This window comes from Panthera onca, chromosome D4 (genome assembly GCF_046562875.1).
Source record: "Panthera onca isolate mPanOnc1 chromosome D4, mPanOnc1 haplotype 2, whole genome shotgun sequence".
NCBI classification, from domain to species: Eukaryota; Metazoa; Chordata; class Mammalia; order Carnivora; family Felidae; genus Panthera; species Panthera onca.
Genome location: NC_138351.1, coordinates 61,934,171 through 61,957,659, shown reverse-complemented (window position 1 = coordinate 61,957,659; position 23,489 = coordinate 61,934,171). Strand labels below are relative to the sequence as shown.

Sequence of the window (23,489 nt, the reverse complement as noted above, 5' to 3'; positions counted from 1 at the left end):
GATGCCATATTTGGGATTTACTTAAACATATTTCCAGCCTCCATCTCTGCTCCAAAAAGATGGGCACAGAAGGTGGAGGAGATAAAGCACACGGGCAAGTTGATATTTATTCACATAGGGTCACAGGTATGTGGGGGGCTTATTATAGTACTCTAAATCCTTTTGTGAATTTTTACAATTTCCATGATAAAAGGTTTCTGAAAAGGAAAAAGGAGGGCTGGTTCTATGTACATGTGCTGCACTGATGTGGCGTCACTGTGGGGGGATATGGTCTTGGTGTTTTGGCAGTCACAATGTATGACATCACAGCCAGCTGGGTGGGTCCCAGTGAGTTGTATGGTAGAATCTCCTGGGAGCTTGAACCCCAGATGGAGGGGCTCCTCAACTGGTCTGGCAGTGGATTCAGACACCTGCAGCATTTTAAATGTCCTGGTGTCTCTAATGTACCGAGAGGGTTAAAAACCAGAGCTCTTGTCTACCTCCCTCTGTTTACAGATGGTAACATTGACACTCAGGACACATCACGGGTCAGTGGCATTCCCGGAAAGAACCCTGGCCTCCTGGCCCCCAGTCTGACACCTTTCCACCTCACCACACTCTCAGGGAAGTTCAAGAGCATGAGCTCTGCTGGCCTGCATGCCTCAGTTCGAAAGTCAGCTCTGCTTCCTCGAGGCATGTAACAGCAGACAGGTTTCTGGAGGTCTCACAACCCTCACCGACAGACTGGGGCCCATTCACCTTGTACCAGACAGAGGTGGTATGAATAGGGTCAGATAAACTCGGAACACAGAGTGCTTCACAAACATCAGTGCAAACAGCTTATTTCCTGCCCCTCAACCGTGAACTCCTTGGGAGAAGGAACGAGGCCATGCCCATCTCTATCTCCAAGTATCTGGACTGAGGCCCTGAATTGCTGTGCTGAGTCCATGAGTAAGTCAATAAACAAATGGACAGACTCTAAATAAAGAGACAGTTAAGCAGTGCTGACGACCACTGGGCCACTGGACGAGGTCCTTAAGCAATGGGCACTCTGGACGCCAGTGTGCTCTTGAGTCTGATCCCACGGCCCTCCCCTCACGGGCCAGCCCTGGAGCACTGTGCCAGGTCACACGCCTGTAGCTCAAGTCAAGGCTTTGAAAGCGTGGGTAACCAAGTGCTGTTGAGAAGCTGATATGCCCTATCTGGTCACCAGATTGTCTCTTAAAAATAGTGACATCTAGGGGCACTTGGTGGCTTAGTTGGTTGAGCATCTGACTTCAGCTCAGGTCATGATGTCCCGGTTTGTGAGTTTGAGCCCCACATTGGGCTCACGGCTGTCAGACGGTCCACACAGAGCCCACTTCGGATCCTCTGTCCTCCTCTCTGTGCCCTTCCCCCGCTTACGCTCTCTCAAAAATAAATAAATATTAAAAAAAAAAATAGTGACATCTGGGAGCACCTGGGTGGCTCAGTTGGTTAAGTGTCCGACTTTGGCTCAGGTCATGATCTTGAGGTTCACAGGTTCGAGCCCCATGTCAGGCTCTGTGCTGACAGCTCAAAGCCTGGAGCCTGCTTCAGAATCTGTGTCTCCCTCTCTCTCTGTCCCTCCCCTGCTCACACTCTGTCTCTCTCTCAAAAATAAATACACATTAAAAAAACATTGTGACATCTGAAAGCCATTTCATTCTGATTCACACCCGCCATGCTGACAACCAGCACTAGGTTTCCTCATTCTAAAACACAAAGTTATAGCCGTTAAGTGGTGACAGCCCCATGCATGTGTACAGAGCTTTCCAAACATTCCCTGACCTGCGTTCTCTGACATGATCTCAGAGCCACCCTCCCAGAGAGCTGAGGAAATGAGGCCCAAAGTAAAGAAAGTGTTTGCAAGAGGCCACACAGGAATAGCCCAGAAATATAGAAACTCTCTTTGGAGGGGGCGTGAGGGTCACCCACACACACCTCCGAATCCCCACCAAGTCTTACAGGCTTCCCTACGTTCAGGATGGGACTCTCATGACATTTGAAATGGGGTCTTTGCATCTTTGCCAGCTCTGCCTATTAGGAAGTTCTCATTTGAAATGGAGGACGATTTGGGACATGAAGCCAGGTGCCCTAGATTTTTATCTCTTGCTTTTTCCTCTGCATACTGCAGCTTCCTTGTGTGTTCCCAGGATAGACGCCCCTCAAATGCCCAAATTTGGAACTTTATGAACCAAACTGAAACCCGCTCTGAGCCAGCCAGGGGCAGTCCCTCCCAGGACTTTCCTTCTCTCCCCTGTAAGAACGGCCGCGCAAATCTCCGTGCCTCTAACGCCACTTACCGGAGTGACCGTTCTTTCAGAAGCCACTGTGGGTACGGGAAGTGGGGGCCCCTCAGGGAGGGTGCTGTCCAGCTCTTCTGCCACAGCCACGGGGATGGGCTCCTCCGTGGAGGCGGCTGCTAGGTCTTCCTCATCGCCAGGACCCTGGAAAGAAAAACCAACAAGAGGAGTCACCTCACCTTACCTGTGACGCAACGTGCACACAGCTGCCGGAGAGTCTGGGTGACTGTCGTTTCACAACACTTTCTTACCTTCGACCGTCATTACCCACCACACATTCGCAAAAGCACAGACTCACAGACTCAGGATCCCCCTCCAACAAATGCATCCGCTCTGGTGATGGGGCGCTCCTTCCCCCCTGCCCCCAGCAACCCATTCTGACTTGAGAAAATTCCTGGACAAAGCTAGGAGGTAGCAGGGTCGGGACTCGGATTCTCTGACCCGCTCTGTCATGCTGCTTCCACCGCACCCTGCCTTCCTCGAACGGCACCTACCCAGATACGTGCTCTCACAAAGCTGAGGGCTGCATTTGCCCCTGGGGAGGGCCAGTCACTGTTCCTGTCTCGTGACACTGACCCCTCTCCCCGCTGTGAGGCAGACGGGATACCAGAACCACTTACAGAAGTGACCTCTTGCTCAGGGGCCGCTGTGGGTGCGAGGGGAGCCAGGCCGTCTGTAGGGACACCACGAGCTTCCTCTTCCTCAGAAGTGCTGAGGGACGCTTCTGCTGCAGCTGCTGCTGTTGTTAATGTTTCTTCACCGACTGGACCCTGAAACAAAATTGGCATGAGAATCGGCCGCCGTTTCTATACCCCTGGGTCAGTGGGTGTGTGAGCGCAGGGAGGAAGCCACAGCCACATAGATAGCATGGCCAGATAGACAGCCAGATGGATAACACGGCCATAGCTCTGCTCAGGCAAGACCTGCCTTGGCCCACGGACTCCTGGAGCCCCAGGCTGGAGGGCGCCTGTCAGGCCAATCCACCCACCTCCCGGCTCCCCTACAGCACACCTGTGCCGAGGGCCTGGCCTCAGCCTGCACATCTTTAGCTCCGGGGTAGCTGCTTTCTACTGAGTCAATACTCGCTCCCTAGTTCTCTCACCCCATGACAAGTGCTTTGCTTTTCAAGAAGTGGGGGGAGGAAGGAAATGAAGGGGAAGGATAAGGAATGAGGGGTCAAAGATGAGAGATGAAAGAGAAGAAGAAGGAGGAGGGGGATGAGGAGGTAGAGAAGGTGGTGGCAGCCACTTTGTTAATGAAAATAATCCACATAACTTGCAAGGGGCCCGGAAGCGCTATTAGCTGGTCAGGTAAGCATCCCCACTGCAAAGTTTCCCTCGTGGACCAAAGGTGAAAAGGCTGGGAGCAAACGGATGGAGTGATCTCAAAGGCCAATGTTGTTGATATTTGATGGCCAGACATCCCCTCCATTCATGCAGCAAATATCCACTGAGTACCCACCATCTATGTGCAGGGATAAAGACAGATCAATGAACTAGATGTATTCGCAGAGCTTATGGTTGTAGGGAGCCAGGAATGAACCATTTACCAAGATTATTATTAATTACAATTACGATGAGGCCTTCCAAAGAGAAGTTTGGGCCCCATGAACGTGTCTGAGGAGGAGACTTCACACTCTAGGATGGTCCTTCCATGATAAAGTGGTGTTTGAGCTGAACTCTGAAGGATAAATTGGCATTAAAGGCAGGGCCAAGGGGCGAAAAGGTTCTAGGGAGAGAGGGCACGGTATGGGAAGATTCTAAGGAAAGAGGCACGTTCAAGAAACTGAAAGAAAGTCAGTGAGGTGGGAGCCCCAAGAACCAGGGAGACAGTGGCCTAAGATGCGGTCACCAAGGCCAGTCAGGCCAGACCCTGCAAGGCCTTGTGGCTGGGTGGGGGAGCAGGGTCTGGAGTGAGGGCGATGGAAGGCTCCATGCACAGGGCTGCCCCTGCAGGAGGAGTCGGGGGAGAGCATGGACAGGTGAGGCAGGGACCTCAGCCCTTGCCTGGATGGGGGACATGCGGTCTCAGTCCACGGCCTGGCATGGGGAAAGGGGCAGGGGAAGGAGGCGGGTCCACAACAGGGAGAAAAACTCAACAAGACTTGATGCTTGACAGGATGTGGGGAATAAGGTAGAGGGAAGAGAATTCTGGATTGGGTAACTAGGGGATGAGGGTCCCAATCATTTGAGGTGGGACCACAAGAGGAGCGGACATGAGGAGTCCAGGTTGGAGTCTGTTGAGTCTGGAGAACCTGAAGGACAGACACTATGATGACATTACAGGGACAGACCTGCCAAGTGTCCTGTATCTGTATCCCATCTTCATGAGCTGGAAACACTCTCCATGCTGCCTAAAAAGAGGGCTGAGAATGCTTGCCCCTGCCTTTGGACCCTGACCTTCCTCTACCCTCTGATAGCCCGCATTTGTGCCCGGAAACAGGCCGTGGCTGTGCCGTCATCACCTCTTCCACTCACGCCCCAGCTCCTGCCCCACTGCTGGTGGAGGTGGTGGGTAATGGGCCCCTGGGACTGCCCCCGCCGCTGGCTCTCCACCTGTCCCCAGCCTCTCTTCCCACCGGCCTGCTGGGACTGCCAGTGTGCACGGTCCCCAGGCCAACAGGGCTCCACCGCACGTGTACCCAGGCCTTGGCCGACTCCCCTTCAGAGAAGTGTCCCATCCAGGCTCCTTGGGGTGTGCGGAACAGCATGAAGGCTGGGACCTGCTCCCAGCGGCAACTTCAACCTTGCAGCACTTTGCACTCCTTACCAGTGTCACCCGTTCCCCTAGGCCCTGGGTGTACACAGAGAGGGTCACCCCCGCCGTGGGCATGCTGCCGGCCTCCACTTCCCCAGCCGTGCTGACGGGCACCTCAGCCTCTTCAGCTGCTGTGGCTGCCGAGCCTTCTTCAGCATCTGCACCCTGAATGGAAAGGCATCATGAGGGACCTAGCAGCAATCTACTGTGGTCGGCTTGGCTGCAGGCGGCAGACAGCCGAGGCCTGTCGGGCACCTGCACCCTGTTGCTTCCTCGCCTTCAAAGCGCTTGTATATCCGAGACCTCATCCCACACCGCTGCCTCGAATGTGGCACCCACGCAGAAATCCACACCTCACACACCACTCAAGGCAGGAGTCCCTGGACAGCATGCCCCCTGTGTGGCTCACCCCGCTCCTTCCCATCACCCTCAGGGCCACCCACCACGGTCCCTACCGTCTTCGCTCCTCCTAGGAGGGGGGCTTTCGCCGATGCCCAAGTCATGGTGCTGGAGCAAAACCCAGCTTTCTTTCTCGTTAGAGGAGTGAGCTGGCCTCACTGACCACTTCCTCTGATCTCTGATCCAAGCCCCTTACCTGGACCACAACACAGCCTCCGATCCCAGCCCCTTGCCTAGACCACAACACAGACCCCAGGCTTGCTTCTCCCACCCTTTCTCCACTTTCTAAATCCTACTCCGACTTGGCCATTAGCCCTTCAGTGATTCCCCACTTCTGAACATGCTCCAGCTCCGACTCGCGGCTCTCAGGTCTCAGAGGCCTCTCCAGCCACATTCCCTACCTTCCCTTGCTCACACAGGACCTCTTTGCATGTTCGTGTTAACAGCCCCAGGGCTCTGTTCCTGCTGGCGTCCCTCCTGGAACACCTGTCTCACTCCCATCTGCCAGGTTCCTTCTAGGTGTCCTCATGGTCTTACCTTCAGCATCCTTTCTCCAGGAAGGCTTGCAGGACCCAAAATCTGGGCCCTCGGCCCCTTTTGGTGCTTCTCCTATTGCGCCTCTTACCACTCTGTTCCCAAGAACTGGTCTATCTTATGCACCTGTGCACAGCACAACACATCACTCCACAAACACCTGGATGAGTCAATAGATGCCTCAGCCTCCGAATCCATGTCTATTCAGATCTGATCCCACAAGGCTGTCACTCTGAATTCTGCAGACTGGTAAGGAAACCCAGTGACTCCTCCCACAGAGATGCCCACGACCCCTCAGAAACAGGTGAGGTGGAGAATGGACTCTGAGCTACTCACTGGAGTGACGCCTTCCCCCATGTCCTCAGTGGACAAGGACAGGGCTGGCCCCCCGGTGGGTGCACTGCTGGCCTCCGCTTCCCCAGCGGTGCTGATGGGCACCTCCATCTCCCCGGCCGCTGCTGTGGCTGCCAAACCTTCTTCAGTGTGCACACTCTGGAACAAAAGCATCGCGAGGGACCACATCACTGAGTCCGTGGCCCTGATCAACAAGCCTGTGGCTGGAGAAAACAGACTGCCCACACCCCTCTCTCTATCAGCTTGCCTTTCTCTAGCTTCTTTTTCTCAAAGCACTTTTCTTATCTTTGACTTCACTGCAGCCCCATGACAGTCCCAGAATCCCAGAATCCCAGGGACAGGAGAGACTACAAGATGACTGTATCTGCTGATTGATTCCAAGCATCTGTTTGCACATGCCAGTGACCGGTGATGCCTGTCTCCTGAGCCAGCCCTGCTCCAGCTCTAAACACTTCTATCTAGAAGCATCTGCCTCCCTGTGACCTCCCCTATGTGCCCATCCAGAAGCTGTAAGAACAAGTGAATGTCTTTGCCCCTGATGGTGCTTCAGAGATGTGTGGGCAGCAGCTCTGACCTCCCCAGCTTTCTCCAGACTGAACTCCATGCTTCCCCCCTCCCTGTGACTCAGTTTCCCTGGGAAATGCATACCCTTCTCCGGAGGTTACAAAGCAGATGCACAAAATAGCAACAGCAATTTTGGCTAGGTTTTAAAACTAGGTTTTATCTCAGTTTCCAAAGGTTTTTTTTTTTTTTCTTTTAAACTTGGGGGCGGGACACAGGTTATTCTGTATAATTTTGTTTTGCAAAAAGTAGTTCTTTTAGACACTAAAAACACTAAGCCGATCAAAGTTAGATTTCCTTGTTACAAGACTTATAAGGAATCTGTAAGACATGCTATATACTACATAACAGAGTATTTTGCAAGCATATTTGACCACAGAACCCTTTTTTCCTACAGCATGAATTCCTTGCAGAATTACTGTCCTCCCCAAAAAAGAGAGAAAAAAAGATGTCACAGATTTTCAAAATGAGACTCTTTCTGCTTCAAATTTAGCTGGAGTCCCAAAGGCCTATACAATAAAGTACAATTAGGAACAATTAATTCACTGGGGTGCTTGGGTGACTCAGTTGGGTGAGCGTCTGACTTTTGATTTTGACTCAGGTCATGATCTCACAGTTCATGAGTTTGAGCCCTGCATCAGGCTCTGCACTGACAGCATGGAGACTACTTGGGATTCTCTCTCTCCCTCCCTCTCTCTCTCTGCCCCTCCCTCACTCACAAGCACTCTCTCTCTCAAAATAAATAAGTAAAATTTTAAAAAAACAACTAATTCATTGTACAATTAAGTACACTTCCATGCGCTGGAAGAAGCAAGCAGACCACTTGTGTGGGACGGGCTAAGAGACAAGGAAAGGAAATCAGTTCATCAGGGTAGGCCTACTACCTGCCTCTGGGCTATATAGGAAAAGGTAAAAAATTCCTTTGGAGAGAATTGTCAGTGTGCTGGGACTTTCCCCTCCCTTTTCCCCACTACAAATCATTTGGTGAGCTGGATACGTGTTCTTTGGGATTTGGGAGACAAAGGAACTGAATTTTGGTATTTTGTTGGACTGAACTTTGGAAATAGCTGTGAAAATAGGTTATTATCAGATAGTGACTGAGAGAGCATGAGACGTGTCTGAGTTTCATCCCAGGAGAGCAGAAAGAATGAGCTGACCCTGTGGGTTTTCAGCAGAGCCGGCTGTGAGAAAAACACATGTGCTTTACTTTCGCACCTTACTGTATCTAGCTTTTAGAAAACCGGCTTTGCGAGTATAAAAGCCGAGTACACAACAACGGGGTGGACACATGTGCAGTCCATCAGATTCTGTCTTAAAGGGGCTCAAAGGGTGGATAAGGCTGTTTATCTTCAGAAATGAGCAGGAGGGAGGTGGGTACCGTAGGGAGGACCCGGTGCTCAGCGCCATGCAGATGTGAGGACAGGCTTCTGCTGCACCTCTCCTGTCTTCGTGCATCCCTGGTGAGCCTCTGGGGCCCCGAGTCTGCCCTCCTCTGTAGCAGCAGGAGGGAGGCAGTCCCCATGACATCCAACTAAAACCCTCCTCCTTCTTTATGGTGCCCAAGGCAAGCCACCAGCAAGTCTGAAACAAGCAAACTTACTACTGACTTAGCAAATGAAATGAACTCTTCACTCACCTCTTCAGTGACATGGATGAGGGTCCCATCCCCCGAGCCAACGTCTGTAACGGGGGCACCGTCCACAGTATGAACTCCCTCCAGTGTGTCGTTCAGGATCTCACCAGACCCTAAGGAAGCAGCCATTCTGCAATTAATAACTGCACTTTGCAATCTTGGAAAAAAATGAAGTATCTCTTTATCTACTGACTTGAAAAAAATGTCCATAATACAGGATTAAGGATTAAGAGGAAATAAAAACAAGTTGCAGAAAAACAGATGTTGAGGGGCAATTTTACACTGTGCTTTGATCACAGGTTCTGGCACCAGCTGCGGAGTGGGAACCCCGTTTTGCCACTTACTAGAAACGTGACCCGTGGCGAGTCGTTTAACCTGTGTCTCAGGATCCTCATCCGCAAATCGGAAATAACAATTCCTATTTCACAAGGTTGTTCTGAAGACTATGTGCTTATAAGGATTAAATACATTAATGCAGAAAGAGCATTGAGGACAGCCCCTCAATATAATTAGCAATTGATAAATGTTCACTGTCAGTGGTTCTATATGGGTAAAGGGAAAAAAAAACTATATGAGTTTACTTGTGTTATTATCATTATACATATAATCATCATTATATATTTAATGCAATTATTAAATAATGTGTGTAATATACAGATACGTGTGTGTGTATGTGTGTGTGTGTGCAGACATGCCACACACAGTTGGCTAACCCACAATGCTTAATATTGGTTTCCGCCAGAGGATAGGAAAGGAAACTACTATCTTGGGGGATTCATACAACTCTGCACTGATTGAACTGTTAGCACAAGCACATATCTCTTTTGCAATTTAAAAAACAAATGGAGGGGCGCCTGGGTGGCTCAGTCGGTTGAACATCCGACTTCGGCCCAGGTCATGATCTCGCGGTTCATGGGTTCGAGCCCCGCATCGGGCTCTGTGCTGACAGCTTGGAGCCCGGAGCCTGTTTCAGATTCTGTGTCTCCCTCTCTCTCTGACCCTCCCCTGTTCATGCTCTGTCTCTCTCTGTCTCAAAAATAAATAAACATTAAAAAAAAATAAAAATAAAAATAAAAAACAAATGGAGTCCTAAAGCAAAGAAAAACAAATTATACTAATATGAATACACGCCTGTTATGGGCTGGGCCCCAGGCTAGTGGGTGGGGCCCCAGCCTAAGCATGTCCCTTGCAGTGTCTCATTTCATTCTGCCACTAGCCTATCCGTCCTACCTACAAGGACCTTCCCACCACTTGGCAGCTTCAGGGACAGAGCCAGGACAGGAATCTCACGTTTTCAGTCTCCCCACCATCTCCTTATGGCATAGGTGTGCTGCTCTGATCTGCACGTTAGCACCTTATTATTATTAACCCCACTTTGTTGAAGAGGAAAAGGGTCCCACAGAAAGTAAGTGACTGGGGGCGCCTGGGTGGCGCAGTCGGTTAAGCGTCCGACTTCAGCCAGGTCACGATCTCGCGGTCCGTGAGTTCGAGCCCCGCGTCAGGCTCTGTGCTGACGGCTCGGAGCCTGGAGCCTGTTTCCGATTCTGTGTCTCCCTCTCTCTCTGCCCCTCCCCCGTTCATGCTCTGTCTCTCTCTGTCCCAAAAATAAATAAAAAAACGTTGAAAAAAAAAAATTTTTAAAAAAAAAAAAAAAAGAAAGTAAGTGACTGGGAGGGGCCCTGAAGCCAGGTCGGCCTGTCCCCATGCCAGGCCATCTGCACACACGGTGTGCTCACACATGTCCCACGGTAAGAAGTGAACTATGTATTGTCAGCACGCATCACCACTCTCTCTCGTCCTCCCGGCTCTGGCCACCAGGGGGTGCTGTGCAAGCAGCAGGCCAGATCCCATGCCTTTGAGTCCCCACTCTTTGGAGGGTGGGGAATGGGGGTGCCATGGGTCAAGATGATGTCAGAAAAGCTTAGAATAAAACTACTAGGTGGCTTTTTGCAGCCAGGGAGAGGGCTCAGGGTTCAGACCTCTTTCTCCTCACCATCTGGGCTGTCCACCCAACCAGCAGAACACAAACACTTCAGCAAGCTCCATGGTTTCCGTTTGGCCTTTTCTCTGCCAGTTAAGGAGACTGGCTGATCACAGGGAACAGATGAGCTGTGCTTGGACCTGCGTCCCAGTCTGCATTTGGCTCCCACCGCCTTTGCACTCACCCCTCAGTCTAGGAGAGGCCCTGGTCCCAGCCCTGAAGCCCCCCACACTTCCTTGCCCCTCCTCAGAGATCCTAATTCGGCCCAGGAGGACAGCACTTGCAATTCATAAACCACTTCCACATCCCTGACTGGGTTCAATTCTCTAATCTACCTGGGGAGGAAGGGATTAGGAACACTCCCAGGGGGCAGTTAAAGAATCCAAAGCTTGGAAGTGTTAAGCAACATGCCCCAGGCCCAACAGCAAATAGGTGGCTGAGCAGGGCTTCCGTCCAAAGTGTCTGCTCTGTCGCCACTCTTTCCACGGCTACACCCTGACTCAGTGATTGTATTATGACTTTGTTAAATAATTATACAAATTTTTTCCTAATCGGTACTGTATACCGTCTCTCATCCATACACTTCCCAATTTAGTTTTTATTTTTTAAATTGTTTTTTAATGTTTTTGTTTATTTTTGAGACACAGAGAGACAGAGCATGATAGGGGGAGGGGCAGAGAGAGAGGGAGACACAGAACCCAAAGCAGGCTCCAGGCTCTGAGCTGTCAGCACAGAGCCCGAAGCGGGGCTCGAACCCACGAGCATCGAGATCATGACCTGAGCCAAAGTCAGACGCTTAACTCACTGCGCCACCCAGGCGCCTCCCAATTTCGTTTTTAAAGTAACGCTCATTTACTGATGGCAGAGGTAAAAGGAATAATGATACATATGACTGCAGAAGACCTGTCAAACACAGAAGTAAAAAGAGGAAAGAACAGCCACCCACAATCCTTCCACCCAGATAATGACCTATAACATTTTGTTGTATGTTATTCTAACACACACACATATACACTGCTCCACATGGCTATATCCAAGTAGATATAAATAACATATCCAAAATTAGGGTTACAGCACACATATAGTTTTGAAATCTGCTTTTTTTTTTCATGGAGTATACCATGAGCGCGTCCCTGGGACACTGAATCTTCTGCATCTCCAATTTCAAGGCTGTACATATGAATGGAATACAATATGCCCAACCAATCCCTCCTCCAGGCAGTCTGAGTGGTTTTTGGCCCTTTTTTCCTGCCCTGCATTTTGGTGCTCTGGCACGGGCAGTACCTTCAATGGAATGGCCACCCCTCTGATAAAAGGCAGAAAGCACAGACCAATCTCAGACCTTGGGACGTGTCAAGCTGCTGCCCGGGGGATCACATCAGATCTTGGGTTTTGGCCAGTGTCCTCTGCACAGCTCGTGGAATAAGAGTTAGGAGTGAGAGCCCTGGATGGGGAGCCAAGAGGCCAGCACCTCCCCCAGGGGCTGCCGCTGACCTGCTGGGCACCTGCCCCTCTCTGGCCACCAGTTTCCCACGTGAGCCACGTAGGAGTTTAGATGACTCGATCTTATCCTCTGAGAGTCAGGAGTTTGTGGCCGAAGCTGGAAAGGGTGAGGATTCTGGAGTCAGGCCTGAGCACTGGGTCGGTCCCAACCCTCCCTAGTTGTGTGACTGTGAGCATGTCACTTACCTTTCCAAGCATTGGTTTTCCCACCCATAAAATCCTGGCCAATAATACCATCTGGGAGATGTATTATCAGGATTGGAGATAAAGTATGTAAATACTTGGCACACAGTAGGTATTTATTATGCAGCAATAATTATTGTAAGCTTTTCTGTTGGAACTCAGTCCCTACTGGAGTCTGGGAGTTAAAAGTTCAAGTATCCAAGTTCAGGGGCGCCCGGGTGGCCCAGTCGGTTAAGCGGCCGACTTTGGCTCAGGTCATGATCTCGCGGTCCGTGAGTTCAAGCCCCACGTCGGGCTCTGTGCTGACAGCTCAGAGCCTGGGGGCTGTTTCAGATTCTGTGTCTCCCTCTCTCTGACCCTCCCCCGTTCATGCTCTGTCTCTCTCTGTCTCAAAAATAAACAAATGTTAAAAAAAAAAATTAAAGTATCCAAGTTCAAACTCAGCCATGCCATTTACAAGCCAAAGAGCCTCAGCTAGGTAACCCAACCTGACTTGATCTCCCCGTCTTGTCTATAAAATGAGAATGGTTAGCATTCCTTCCTCAAAGGACAGAGGGGAAAGTTAAATGAGATGCTCTACGTTGCATACATCACCCAGGCTGGGTACACAGTAACCACTTACTAAAAGACCACCGTATATGAAGGCATATCAGGGACTTGCCTTGCTCAGGGCTGCTGTGCAGGATGACACTCAAGTTGGTGGTTTCCGGAGTCCCCTCAGGTACAGGCTCTCCGGAAAGCTCCCCATCATCAGAAGGAGTGGATGGAGTCGGAGGTGTGTTTATGGGTTCCACTTTTGCTTCTTTAGACTGAAGGGAGGAAAAATGAGACCCAAAAGGATTTACTTGGGAGGGAAGCAGAAAAAAAACAGCAGTGATTATCACTGAAGAAAATAACATATCCACAAGGTGCTGAACTAACCCAGAAAAATGGCTGGACCCGCCTGCCACGTACATAGGCAACTACTGAACCTCCCAGGGCCTGAAAAAGGTATGTGCTGGGGGAATTGAGTTCTGTTCCATTTACAGAGAGGTTCTGCTCATCTTGGCTGAAGCTCCAGCACAAGGACCCTGCGCCCTAGGCCAGCACCGAGGAGGTGCCCAATAAAGCTCTGTTAGATGAGGGAATGAATGAGTAAACAAATGAATGAACCAGGCTGCACTCAGTGAGCACCATATACATCCGCTCCCAGATGTGTCCTGAACACCTATGAAATAGAAGATGAGTGTGATTTCCTTCCAAGGAAACGTTAGGGTCTGTGTCACTTTTCCAAAGTCAGACAATGTCTAGACTAACCTTACCAAGTAGAGAAAAACAAACAGACAAAAACCCCCAACAGTTGGAAACACAGAGCATCTTCAAGATCTAGATGGAAATGGTGATGGGGGGCCATGAATGTCATGATATCATCCCAAGATCCAGGAACCCTAGACCCAGCCTCATCCCTTTCTGAGTTCAAGTGGTTGAGGGCGGTGAATGGAAGGATCCTGCTGACTGGTGTTGGACCCGTGGTATGAATAAGAAAATTCAGCCACTGAGGTATTAGGGCTGATTTGTTAATGGTCACATGACTTGCCTATCCTGACTAGTAATAGGTTACTTCCTTAGTGCCAAAATCCAGTGTACAAACAGTGGATCTCTGGTCCATCAGAACAAAGGGGATTCTTATGGGCACCGTAACTTGGGATTTAATGGTTCGGTTCTTACAGTCAAATCTAGGTCAAATCTCTGCTCTCCACTTACTGGCCACATTTTGTCAGGCAAGTCATGTAACTTCACTCTTCTGTAAAACGGGACAATAGTAATACTCTCAGGTTAGAAAATGCATGGAGATGCTCAGCACTGAGCCAGGCCCATAGTACGAACCCATCAATGGTAGCTATTACCAACATCACTGGAATTTTAAATTTTGAGAAAGGACAGCACCTCAATAGTGCTTTTCTCCGGGTGTTGGTATTAGAGGTGATTTTTTATCTGCTTTGCTCATCTGCAATTGGCAGTTTTTTCAGTAACGATTATGGACTATATATGTATTGAAAAACAAAATCTAGGTTACTGTAGCGTAAACTCTCCAGGGTAGAAGCAGGAATGGAAACCTCCAAGACGTTGGGCGTTGAAGAATGAGGAGAACTTCAGCAGCCAGGGAAGGAGGGAGGTGCTGGGTGAGAAAGGACACAGCATCATCAGGGCCTGGCAACCTGCGCCTGGTGAGGGTTCAAGGATTGGAGGAGGGAAGCAGGGGGCCGGAGCCAGGAGAGGCAGAGAGCGGGGAGGCCGGCCCTTTGGTGAGAAGTTTGGCCTTGGACCTGGGGCCTTCATGGGATATCAGGCTCAAGAGAAGTGTTGTGCTGTGGGGAGTTCATCCTGACACCAACTGGAGCGTGGATCTGAGGGTTTAAAGAGTTGAGGTTTAGGCCAAGAGACCGGGAGGCTGCACTACAGAGGCAGGACCAGGGCGGGGGGTGGCAGCAGAGAGTAGGTGCCACCGCAGGAAGGCTGTGGAGAACTCCCAAGTGGTCTTCCCCACACTTCCCCAGCTGTGGTGGTGACCCAGCAGGGTGGTAAGGGCCCTGCCCCGGGCACTTCCTCTTCTCTCCCTTCCAGGAGCATGGGGCACCCTGCAGTGCTTCTCTGATGGTGTCCTGTAGGGGACCTGAGCTTTGGGACAAGGCAGGCAGGTGGGGGTATGAGAAACAGGATAGCAAGGGAACAACGGGCTGAGTTCTGTTACTCAGGATGGCAAAGGTTCTGTTGTATGAAATCCCTGACTCCAGCCTGTCAAGCCCAAACCCTCTTTTGTCACACTCCCAAGAAGTCAGCTATAATGCCCTGTTCAAGGCAGAGCGTGACTCTGGTAAGCCGACCTTCGGTGGTTAGGGCAGCTGTCCTGCCTCCAGCAGATGGCTGTGGTTTTCAGGGGCTAGCGTGGATGTGGAACCAGTGTGGTCTATGACACAACGGGGCTGTCGGGTGTATAGACTTTGTATTAAAAGTGTAGAGATTTGTTGGGCCTCTCTCTCAACAACAGAGTTACTCATTCCACACGTATTTCCTGAGGCTCTCCTGTGCGCCAGATCCTTAGGTGATCCCGGGGGATAGAGAATGAAGAAATAAGGCAGAGCGTCTGCCCTTCAATTATTGGACTATGGGGAGACCAGACCCAGACACAATGTGGTTGACTGTGACACGTGGGACAGCAGAAGTGAGACCCAAGTGCAGGAGGGAAGCTCTGATGAGGGGCTGTGGACTGGATCCTGAAGGAAAAGTAGGAATTGGCCAGGTGGGGCGGGTAGGGGAGGGCGGGGGAAGGGCCCTCTAGGCAAACAGACCACTGGGGCCTGGATGAAGGGATGCAATGTATAGAGTCTGGGAAACTGTGAGCATTTGGGTGTGGCTGGAAAAGAGGTCCTGGCTGTGGATCAGAATCACCTGCAGCGCTTTTACACTTTGGTGGACCTCACTCCCCCAGAATCCGAATGTCCAGGTAGGCAGCAACTGTCCCCCCACTATGGCCCCCCCACCACCTGCCAAGACACACACGTGATTCTGATGCACAGCCAGAGCTGAGAACCGTGGGGACATTAATTCTAACTAGGCATGATAGAACTTTCCAGAAATGGAAAGGTGTGTCAACAGAAGCTGACTTAGCAGGGGAGAAGAACGGGGTAGCAGGGACTCCTGCCCTAAATGGGGAAAAGAGGTGAGGAGGGCTGGCTTTTTAAGTCCCTAACTGCTTAGGCAGTCCATGATTCAGTTCGCTGGTCATGGCTTGTGTCTTGCAGGGTGGCAGATTGGAAAGGGTGAGGACAGGAAAGTGAGATTCATTCCAAGAGAGAAGACAGAGACGGGAGGGGAACGTCTGAGAGAGGAGGGAAACTCCCTGTCCTGGGGTGGCGGGGGGGGGGGGGGGTGGCAGGGCATAGAGGGAGCCACAGAGCTTTTTCCAGGAGATGGTGACATTACTGACGGAGCTCTAGGATCTGGACCCAAGCTGGAGACCTGGCTCTGTCCCCCTCCAAGCCAGGCAGCCCTGGGGACAAAGCTCTTCACCCCTCTGTGCCTCAGTGCCTCCTCTGAAGAATTAATGGAAAAACACCGCCCTGCAAATGGCAAAGGAAGTGAATGCTGTGCAGGTACCTGCGAAAGGGATTCTGATACCAGGAACAGGCAAGTTAGCATCAGGGCCCACAGCCCACAGAGAATTCTGTTAAGGACTGAGGACAGCTACAGGGCTTTGGCATGCTCCGGCAGCCCCAGTCACCAGCCAGGCAGGAAGCAGGTGGTGGGAAGGGGACCCCCAGGGGAACAGGGCACTCTGGCACAATAAGCCTATCAGTCAGGACTAATGACAGCCACCGCCATAAACTGAGGGCTGTCATGTGCTGAGTCCCACCCAGGTTTCACGAGGGTCATGTAACTCGCGCTAGCCTATGAAGTAGCCATGCTCCATCTCAACTGAGTGGGAAAAAGTTCCTGATTCAAGGTCAATAAACAGCAAGCGGCAGAGCTAAACCACACCTGGTGAAACTCTGGTATGCACCAGTTCTCTTAAAACCACTGGGGAGAGTGGGGTTGGGAAATCTAGGAACAAGAGTCCATCAAATCACTTTTCTCCGGACACTTCCTCCCGGCTGCGGTGTGCCCCCACGTGCAGTACTGTAGTCCAAGGTTCTGACTTCACCACTGCATGACCCTAGCAAAGCCACCCTGTTCTCCAAGTGTCTGCTGTCAGTTCCCTTACACAGTTGTTGTAAGGATTACATTAAGTCATGTATACAAAAGCAGCAGAGCCACGGTAGGTATGGGGAAATCCTGGTTCTCTTCCGTCCCCTCTCTGTCTCTACCCCTCTTGAGAGCTGCCTGGCTCCAACGCCTCCTCTACCAGAAAGCCCTCCCTGACCAGTCCCCGTCACCACGATCATCTCATGCTCTCAAACCTCACTCCCCTTTCCTGTCCCTCTCGCAGGGCCACCGTGGGTTACTGGCATCTCTGCCTGAGTTGGCCTCACTCCTACCTGTGAACTGGTGCACTGGGGGTACCACCACATCAGGCCAGAAGGCCCAAAGGACCACCACTCTGTGCCCTGCTGCATGTGCCCTGGACATGCCTCTTCCATCTCAGCTGCCCTCGAATCGGCTGTGGTCCTGGGGATAAACCTCTGCACTACTGCCCAGGCCAGAAGCACAGGGTTGTGGCCTGAACCCTGGATGGGGCATCAGGGGACCCGTGCTCTAGCTTCAGCTCTGCCCAGGTACCCAAGGGCCAGTCTCTTCCCCTGCCTGGGTCTCAGTTTGCCCTGCAAAGGGTAGTTTTCCATATACCTCTCTACAGAAAGAGCACTAACAGATTACAATTCTATTCTGCCCTACCCAAACCTCTGTTCCCACAGGTCTATAATCTATAATTTATAGCCTCTGCCTTATTTCTACCTCCTTCTTTTCCTTTATCGGAGATGAGTCTATAGAATGTGCCAGATTACCAGGCCTCTGTGTTCAATGACTCAGATGCTGTTGGCTTGTTTTCATTAAAAATGGGCTCCCGCTGTCTCCACAGTCTGACTCAGTGCTTTCAAAACCACTTCCTTGTCTAGGCCACAGGGTGGATTCCCAGGAGGGAGGAGGCCCCAACCACTGGGAGGATGGCTGCCTTTCCCATGGGGCCAGATGGGAGCTCCTGAGAAGACTCTACATCTCACAGGAGTGGCAGCCCTGACTTCTTTCTCACAGCCCAGTGTCTGGAGCAAATGCTACATCATCTCCCATTCAGGGCCACTTCCCTCATGCCAGACACTGGGTTGAGACCCAGCCCTGCACTGCGTCATCTGGCCTTCACATCAACCCCAGGAGCTAGGACTCTGATTATCACTCTATGGAAGAGGAGCTGAGGCTCAGAGAGGTTGAATGTGTTTGCTAAGTTCACAGAGCTTGGAGGCAGTAGGACACAATATCTGCCTTTGGACAGTCCTCTTGTGGCCACAGCACAAGGTGGCCGGGAGACAACTGGCATTCCAGTGCACTGGAGATCTGGCAAAATGCCCTCGGCCAGGACTTTCCCAATCTGCCCAGATGAGCCGACAATGGAAGTCACAGATCTAAGAACAGAGATGTCAGACCTAAGGCTCTGGGCACTCAGCCTCTAAAAGCTGACAGAGAAGGTATGGCTTACCAGCCAGTACTCACCGGGGCTTGAGTGTAGGTGACAGCTTCTAAGATCTCGGCCACTCCCTCTGTCTCCTGAAGCCCGCTGGTCTCTCCCGACCCCTGTATGGAGATAAATCATGCCGGGCACAGGGGGAGCAGTTGACAAGTGGGAAAGTCACATAAGATGACTCCTTTGGAGAAACTCTGTGTGTGTGTGTGTGTGTGTGTGTGTGTGTGTGTGTGTGTGTGCATAAGAGGGAAAAAGAGACAGGAAGAGCGGAACTGAGAGAGAATGCGTACAGTGCACAGGCTTGGCTCTTTTTGCTGTTCCTTCCACATTTTGTTGCTCACGCAAACAAAAAGCTACAATCAATGGACAGTCTCTAACATACCTCCTTTGGTTTTGTCTAGGTCCCTTCAATCCCTGCCAAAGGCCCTCCCACTTGCGTGGCTGTCACCAGAATCACGGAATTACACAGTGGAGAACAGTAACAGAGAATGTCTTCCTGTTGCTACCTCTTCTTCCTAATTAGCCTTCTAATGTCAGCCAAAGGGCCTGGGGGCCATCATTTTGTAAATAATGCCTTATTCTTGGACTCTGGGGTTGCTTCTACTTTTCCAGTACTCACAGCACTGCAGAGAAAGGAATGAATATACATAAGGTTTCCCTGCTCCCGGCTTTATCTGAATGTCAGGCCAGGATCGTGGCCTCAGGGAGTGCAGACATTCTTACAGAGCCAAATTCTACCTCCGAAGGGCTTTTCTGCTTTGTTTCTAAATGAATGAAATCAACTTATGCTTTGCTTTGGGGTTGACAGCACCCAAAGTTCTAAGAATGCTTTGTTTGCCTCCGACTTTTTGCAGCAGGCTATGGCTTCTGCCTGAAATGCCTTTTCTTCTTCATCTGGCTAACATTCCCTTGTCATTGGCCAGGCATCAGCCCCCCCCCTCACCTAGTCTGGTTCCTCTTCTTTCACCTTTGTGCCCCCACCCCCACCCGAGCCAGAGAACCTGGGTTTGAGGACCTCCCCGGTGTTCCAGTCACCCTCAGCTTTGTCACTGCATTGGAGCGTGTTAAGTGTGTGTGAGCAGCTGGAGGACAGAGACAGGTGCCAGTGTATCCCTTTATGCCCAGCACCCCCCAGGACTGTCACCTAGCAGGGACAGGCGGGGGGGGGGGGTGGGGAGGGCAAAGTGGGAGGGAAAAGGGGGAGGGACAGAAGGGAAGGGGGGAGGAGCGGAAGGGCCCATCTTTTTTCCCTGCCTACCATATTCCACCCCCAACTTAGGAACTGATTCATTTGCCAGGCACAAAAGCTAAATTTAGGTTCGTTTTTATAGGAATTTACACTCATGTCTTAGAGTTTTAACTTTGATTTTAGAATCCTGACACCCTTTCCTGGCAGGAAGTCTGGAAACCAGGCCACTGACTGCCACAGCCATAGAAGAGCCTAACACCTTACAAGAAACACAATCTCCCCTCCCCCCACAAATAAGATAGCTGAAGCACTTAAAAAAAAAAAAAAAATCCAAAAAGCCCAAAATAGGACTTGAGGCAGCGCTTGACAAGTTGAGAGATTTTAGAGACTCCATGACGTTGGGGAAGAGGAATTGCCTGGGCACCCAACCCTCCCTGGCCGACTGGCTGCTGGGGGTGGGGGCTCACCGAGGACTCATCGGCTTCACACAGCTCCTCAGGGGTCCTGGGGTCCGGGTGGACAGTGAGCTGCTGTATGGAGCCCTGGGGAAAAGCAGAGGGTCAGAAGCCACCACTTGTACATCTACAGCGTGACTGCTAGTGGGAAACACGATTGTTCTGTAACGGAGAAGACCAAGGGGAAGGACGGGTGCGAGAATGTGCTGCCTGTGGCCGTGACAGTGGAGCCACCCTTGGCCCACTCTCATTTAGGGGGACTCTCCCTGGGCCAATGTAATATGAGCTCCACTACCTGGGGAGGCCCCTGGGGAGTACTGGGTTCCAAGCACGGACTGCCACAGCAGCCTCCTAACTGGCCCCAGGTCCCCAACCTGTCCGGCAGGCCCTAAGATGCACGTCTCCCCACTCCCAGAGTGTCTCTCCCCTGGAGCATGAAGCTTCTTGGCTGGAAGGCCTCCTGGGAAGAAGAGCGGCCAGCCAGCCTCCTGCCTCCACTCCTGCCTCCTCTCTCCACACCTGACAGTTCATTCTCCATGAGGCTTCCAAAGTCAGTGTTGAAAAATTGTAATTGGGTTTTAGCTTCTTAAGATTCACTCACTGTGTCCCCACGTACTGCAAATATACCTGAGCTCTGCCACATGGAACCGTCCTGTAACAGTTAGGTGAGGTATCAGAAGCATGGGTGCTGACTAAATGCGTGACTACAATAACATAGGGATTTTCTTTAGAATGGCTTATTCATAAAAGCCCATTTTGACAGGAAAGTCAATTTTCTGCTATTTTTTCAGGGCACATTGTCTAAAAGGTGAGAGAGAAATGACCTGTCACTCTGGCATTCTAGCTTACTCCACCTTTGCAGAAATTACTTCAATGTAACCGCTGCCCCTCTCCAAAGGAAAAGTCACTGAAGGAATAATAAGCCTTCCTCTTTTTCTAATGCCTTAAAAATGCACAAAGAGGGCACTTGGGTGGCTCAGTCGGTTAAGCATCCCACTTCAGCTCAGATTACGATCTCATTGTTAGCGGGTTTGAGCCCCACATGGGGCTCTGTGCTGACGGCTCAGAGCCTGGAGCCTGCTTCAGCTTCTGTGTCTCCCTCTCTCTCTGCCCCTCCCCTGCTCATGCTGTCTCTCTCTCTCTCTCTCTCTCTCTCTCTCTCTCTCTCTCAAAAATAAAATAAATACACATTTTTTAAAAATGCACAAAGAGCTTCCACTCAGGCTATCCCACTTAAATCTACAACTCCACGGTGTAGGTCTTCTTATCCTAGTGTACAGATAAGAAAACCCAGAGAATCCACACTCTGAAGTCATCAGGCTAAATTGGAAACTTAGCACCGGAATCTAGGTTTGGGGTTCCAGGACTAGGACTCTCCACACCACCCACACACGCCTCCTCGAGGCTGTAAGGATAAGACAATAACGAGGGGGCGCCTGGGTGGCTCAGCTGGTTAAACATCAGACTCTATCTCCACACGGGTCATGATCTCTTAGTTTCGTGAGTTCCAGCCCCACATCAGGCTCTGCGCTTGACACTGCAGGGTCTGCTTGCGATTCTCTCTCTCCACTCTCTCTGCCCCTCCATTTGCGATCTCTCTCTCTCTCTCTCTCTCGAAATAAATAAACATTAAAAAATATTTTTAAAAATAATTAACAGGAATAGTTGCTTATGTTTATCGCGTGGTGTCCACTGGCCTCCCTGATCTGCGAGGCTTGGACTCACGGTGAATCTCTCCAGCCCCGTGGCTCCTGCATTGCCCACGAAGATTCCCGCGCTGGGCTCGAAAGCCAAAGCCCGGGAGGACCGCTGGAAGGGGACGTGGCTGTGCTCCTCACAGTCCATGAAGAGGGTCACTTCCTCGCCCTGGACAATCACTGCAAAGCGGTTCCACCTGTGGGTCATCACGGGCACTAGGAAGGCAGCAGCCTCGTGGGACACGTGGGAGCCTGGCTCTGTGTAGTAGAGGATGATCCGCTGGCGGCCATCCTCCACACCCGAGAGCCGCAGGCCCAGGTAGATGACCTTCTGGAAGGCATCCGTGATAGCAAAGAGCACACCGCCTGTGGCGCTGCTGGGCTTCACCGTGACGGTGATGGCAAAGTCCCTGAAGAAGGTGGGAGGGATGAGGGTCCTGGCCGGGCGGCCGACGTTGGCACCAGGCCCGAAGCTGTAGGCTGGGAAGCCACCATAGCCCGTGACAAAGGACACAGATGAGGGCAGGGGGACACCGATGAGCTCCGTGAGGTCCAGGTGGCCCAGAGAAACCGATTCTGCAGGGAAGGAGACAGAGGCCATGCCTTACACATATATTCTACCATGCTTGGAAATGAAGAAATAAAAACTCACAAGCGAAATGGGATTCCTCGGAACCCCACGGTAGTGCCTTAATTACTGGCTTTCAAACTTTTTTTGACAATGACCCACAATAAGAAATGCATTTACATTGCAACACAATATTCCCCCTTCAATAGACATACACCTGTAACACTGAAACCAATGTTTCAGAAAATATTATTTTTTTTTTAATTTTTTAAATGTTTATTTATTTTCGAGACAGAGAGAGACAGAGCATGAACGGGGGAGGGTCAGAGAGAGAGGGAGACACAGAATCTGAAGCAGGCTCCGGGCTCTGAGCTGTCAGCACAGAGCCCAACACAGGGCTCGAACTCACGGACCGCGAGATCATGACCTGAGCCGAAGTCAGAAGCTCAACTGACTGAGGCACTCAGGCGCCCCAACATTATTTATTTTTAATACCCACCAGGCACTCTGATATTTTCCTCTGTTTCAGAATTCTTCTCTTTTATTTTCTTAAAAGCATCCTGGCAACGACTCACTACATTGATTTCATTAACCACTAAAAGGTCCTGACCTACAGTTTGGAAAACTTTGAAAAATATCTCCTAGAATATTCCTAGAATATATGATGTTCTCCCATCGACTCAAAGACTGTTCCTCATTTCTTTCTATAAAACTGGGTAAGTTTGTTTTGTTTGTTTAGAATGAGGTCTACTGTTGAAGTGTCCCAGGGTGTGGGGGACAAGTGGGGACAAAGCGAAGTGTTCCCAGACTTCAGGGCAATGAAATTCACATCATCATCATCCTCATCATCGTGGACATTCCCTGAGCTCTCATTCTGTGCCCGACCCTGCTCTGAACTCTTCACACACATCAGTTCATTTAATCCTCACGACAACTCTGGGAGGGTAGGCGCTGTTAACCTCATTTTACTTCCAAGAGAAGTTAAGAAATTTGCCCAAGGTAAGTTCCCTCAGGGTTCAAAGCCAGGGCAACTGACCCCAGAGTCTGAGCTCTTACTGATACACAGTGCAGGACTGCACTGTGGCGGCCTGGAAAGGCCCCCAGGCTCAGGAGCCTTGGTGCGCTGGGAGCAGACTCTGGGTTGGCTTGCAGGGATGTGCACCCGCTCCCGAGGGGATACCCACCATGCCAGCAGTGTGACAGGAAGGCAGGTCTCAGGGA

General features: G+C 51.0%; 1 protein-coding gene across 2 annotated transcripts in view; it reads right to left on the bottom strand.

Moving 5' to 3' along the window:
- COL15A1 (collagen type XV alpha 1 chain) overlaps positions 1-23,489 on the bottom strand; it is a 108,510-nt gene that overhangs the window by 47,917 nt on the left and 37,104 nt on the right. The window contains exons 3-11 of one of the 2 annotated variants that reach the window (XM_078436653.1): positions 21,729-22,276; positions 20,016-20,090; positions 18,389-18,469; positions 12,870-13,017; positions 8,545-8,654; positions 6,330-6,485; positions 5,073-5,225; positions 2,924-3,073; positions 2,304-2,447 (exon numbers count right to left, since the gene is read on the bottom strand). In XM_078436653.1, coding sequence (XP_078292779.1) covers positions 2,304-2,447; positions 2,924-3,073; positions 5,073-5,225; positions 6,330-6,485; positions 8,545-8,654; positions 12,870-13,017; positions 18,389-18,469; positions 20,016-20,090; positions 21,729-22,276 — 1,565 coding nt within the window. The remainder of the gene's footprint in view (positions 1-2,303; positions 2,448-2,923; positions 3,074-5,072; positions 5,226-6,329; positions 6,486-8,544; positions 8,655-12,869; positions 13,018-18,388; positions 18,470-20,015; positions 20,091-21,728; positions 22,277-23,489) is intronic. The other variant, XM_078436654.1, reaches the window with a different exon arrangement.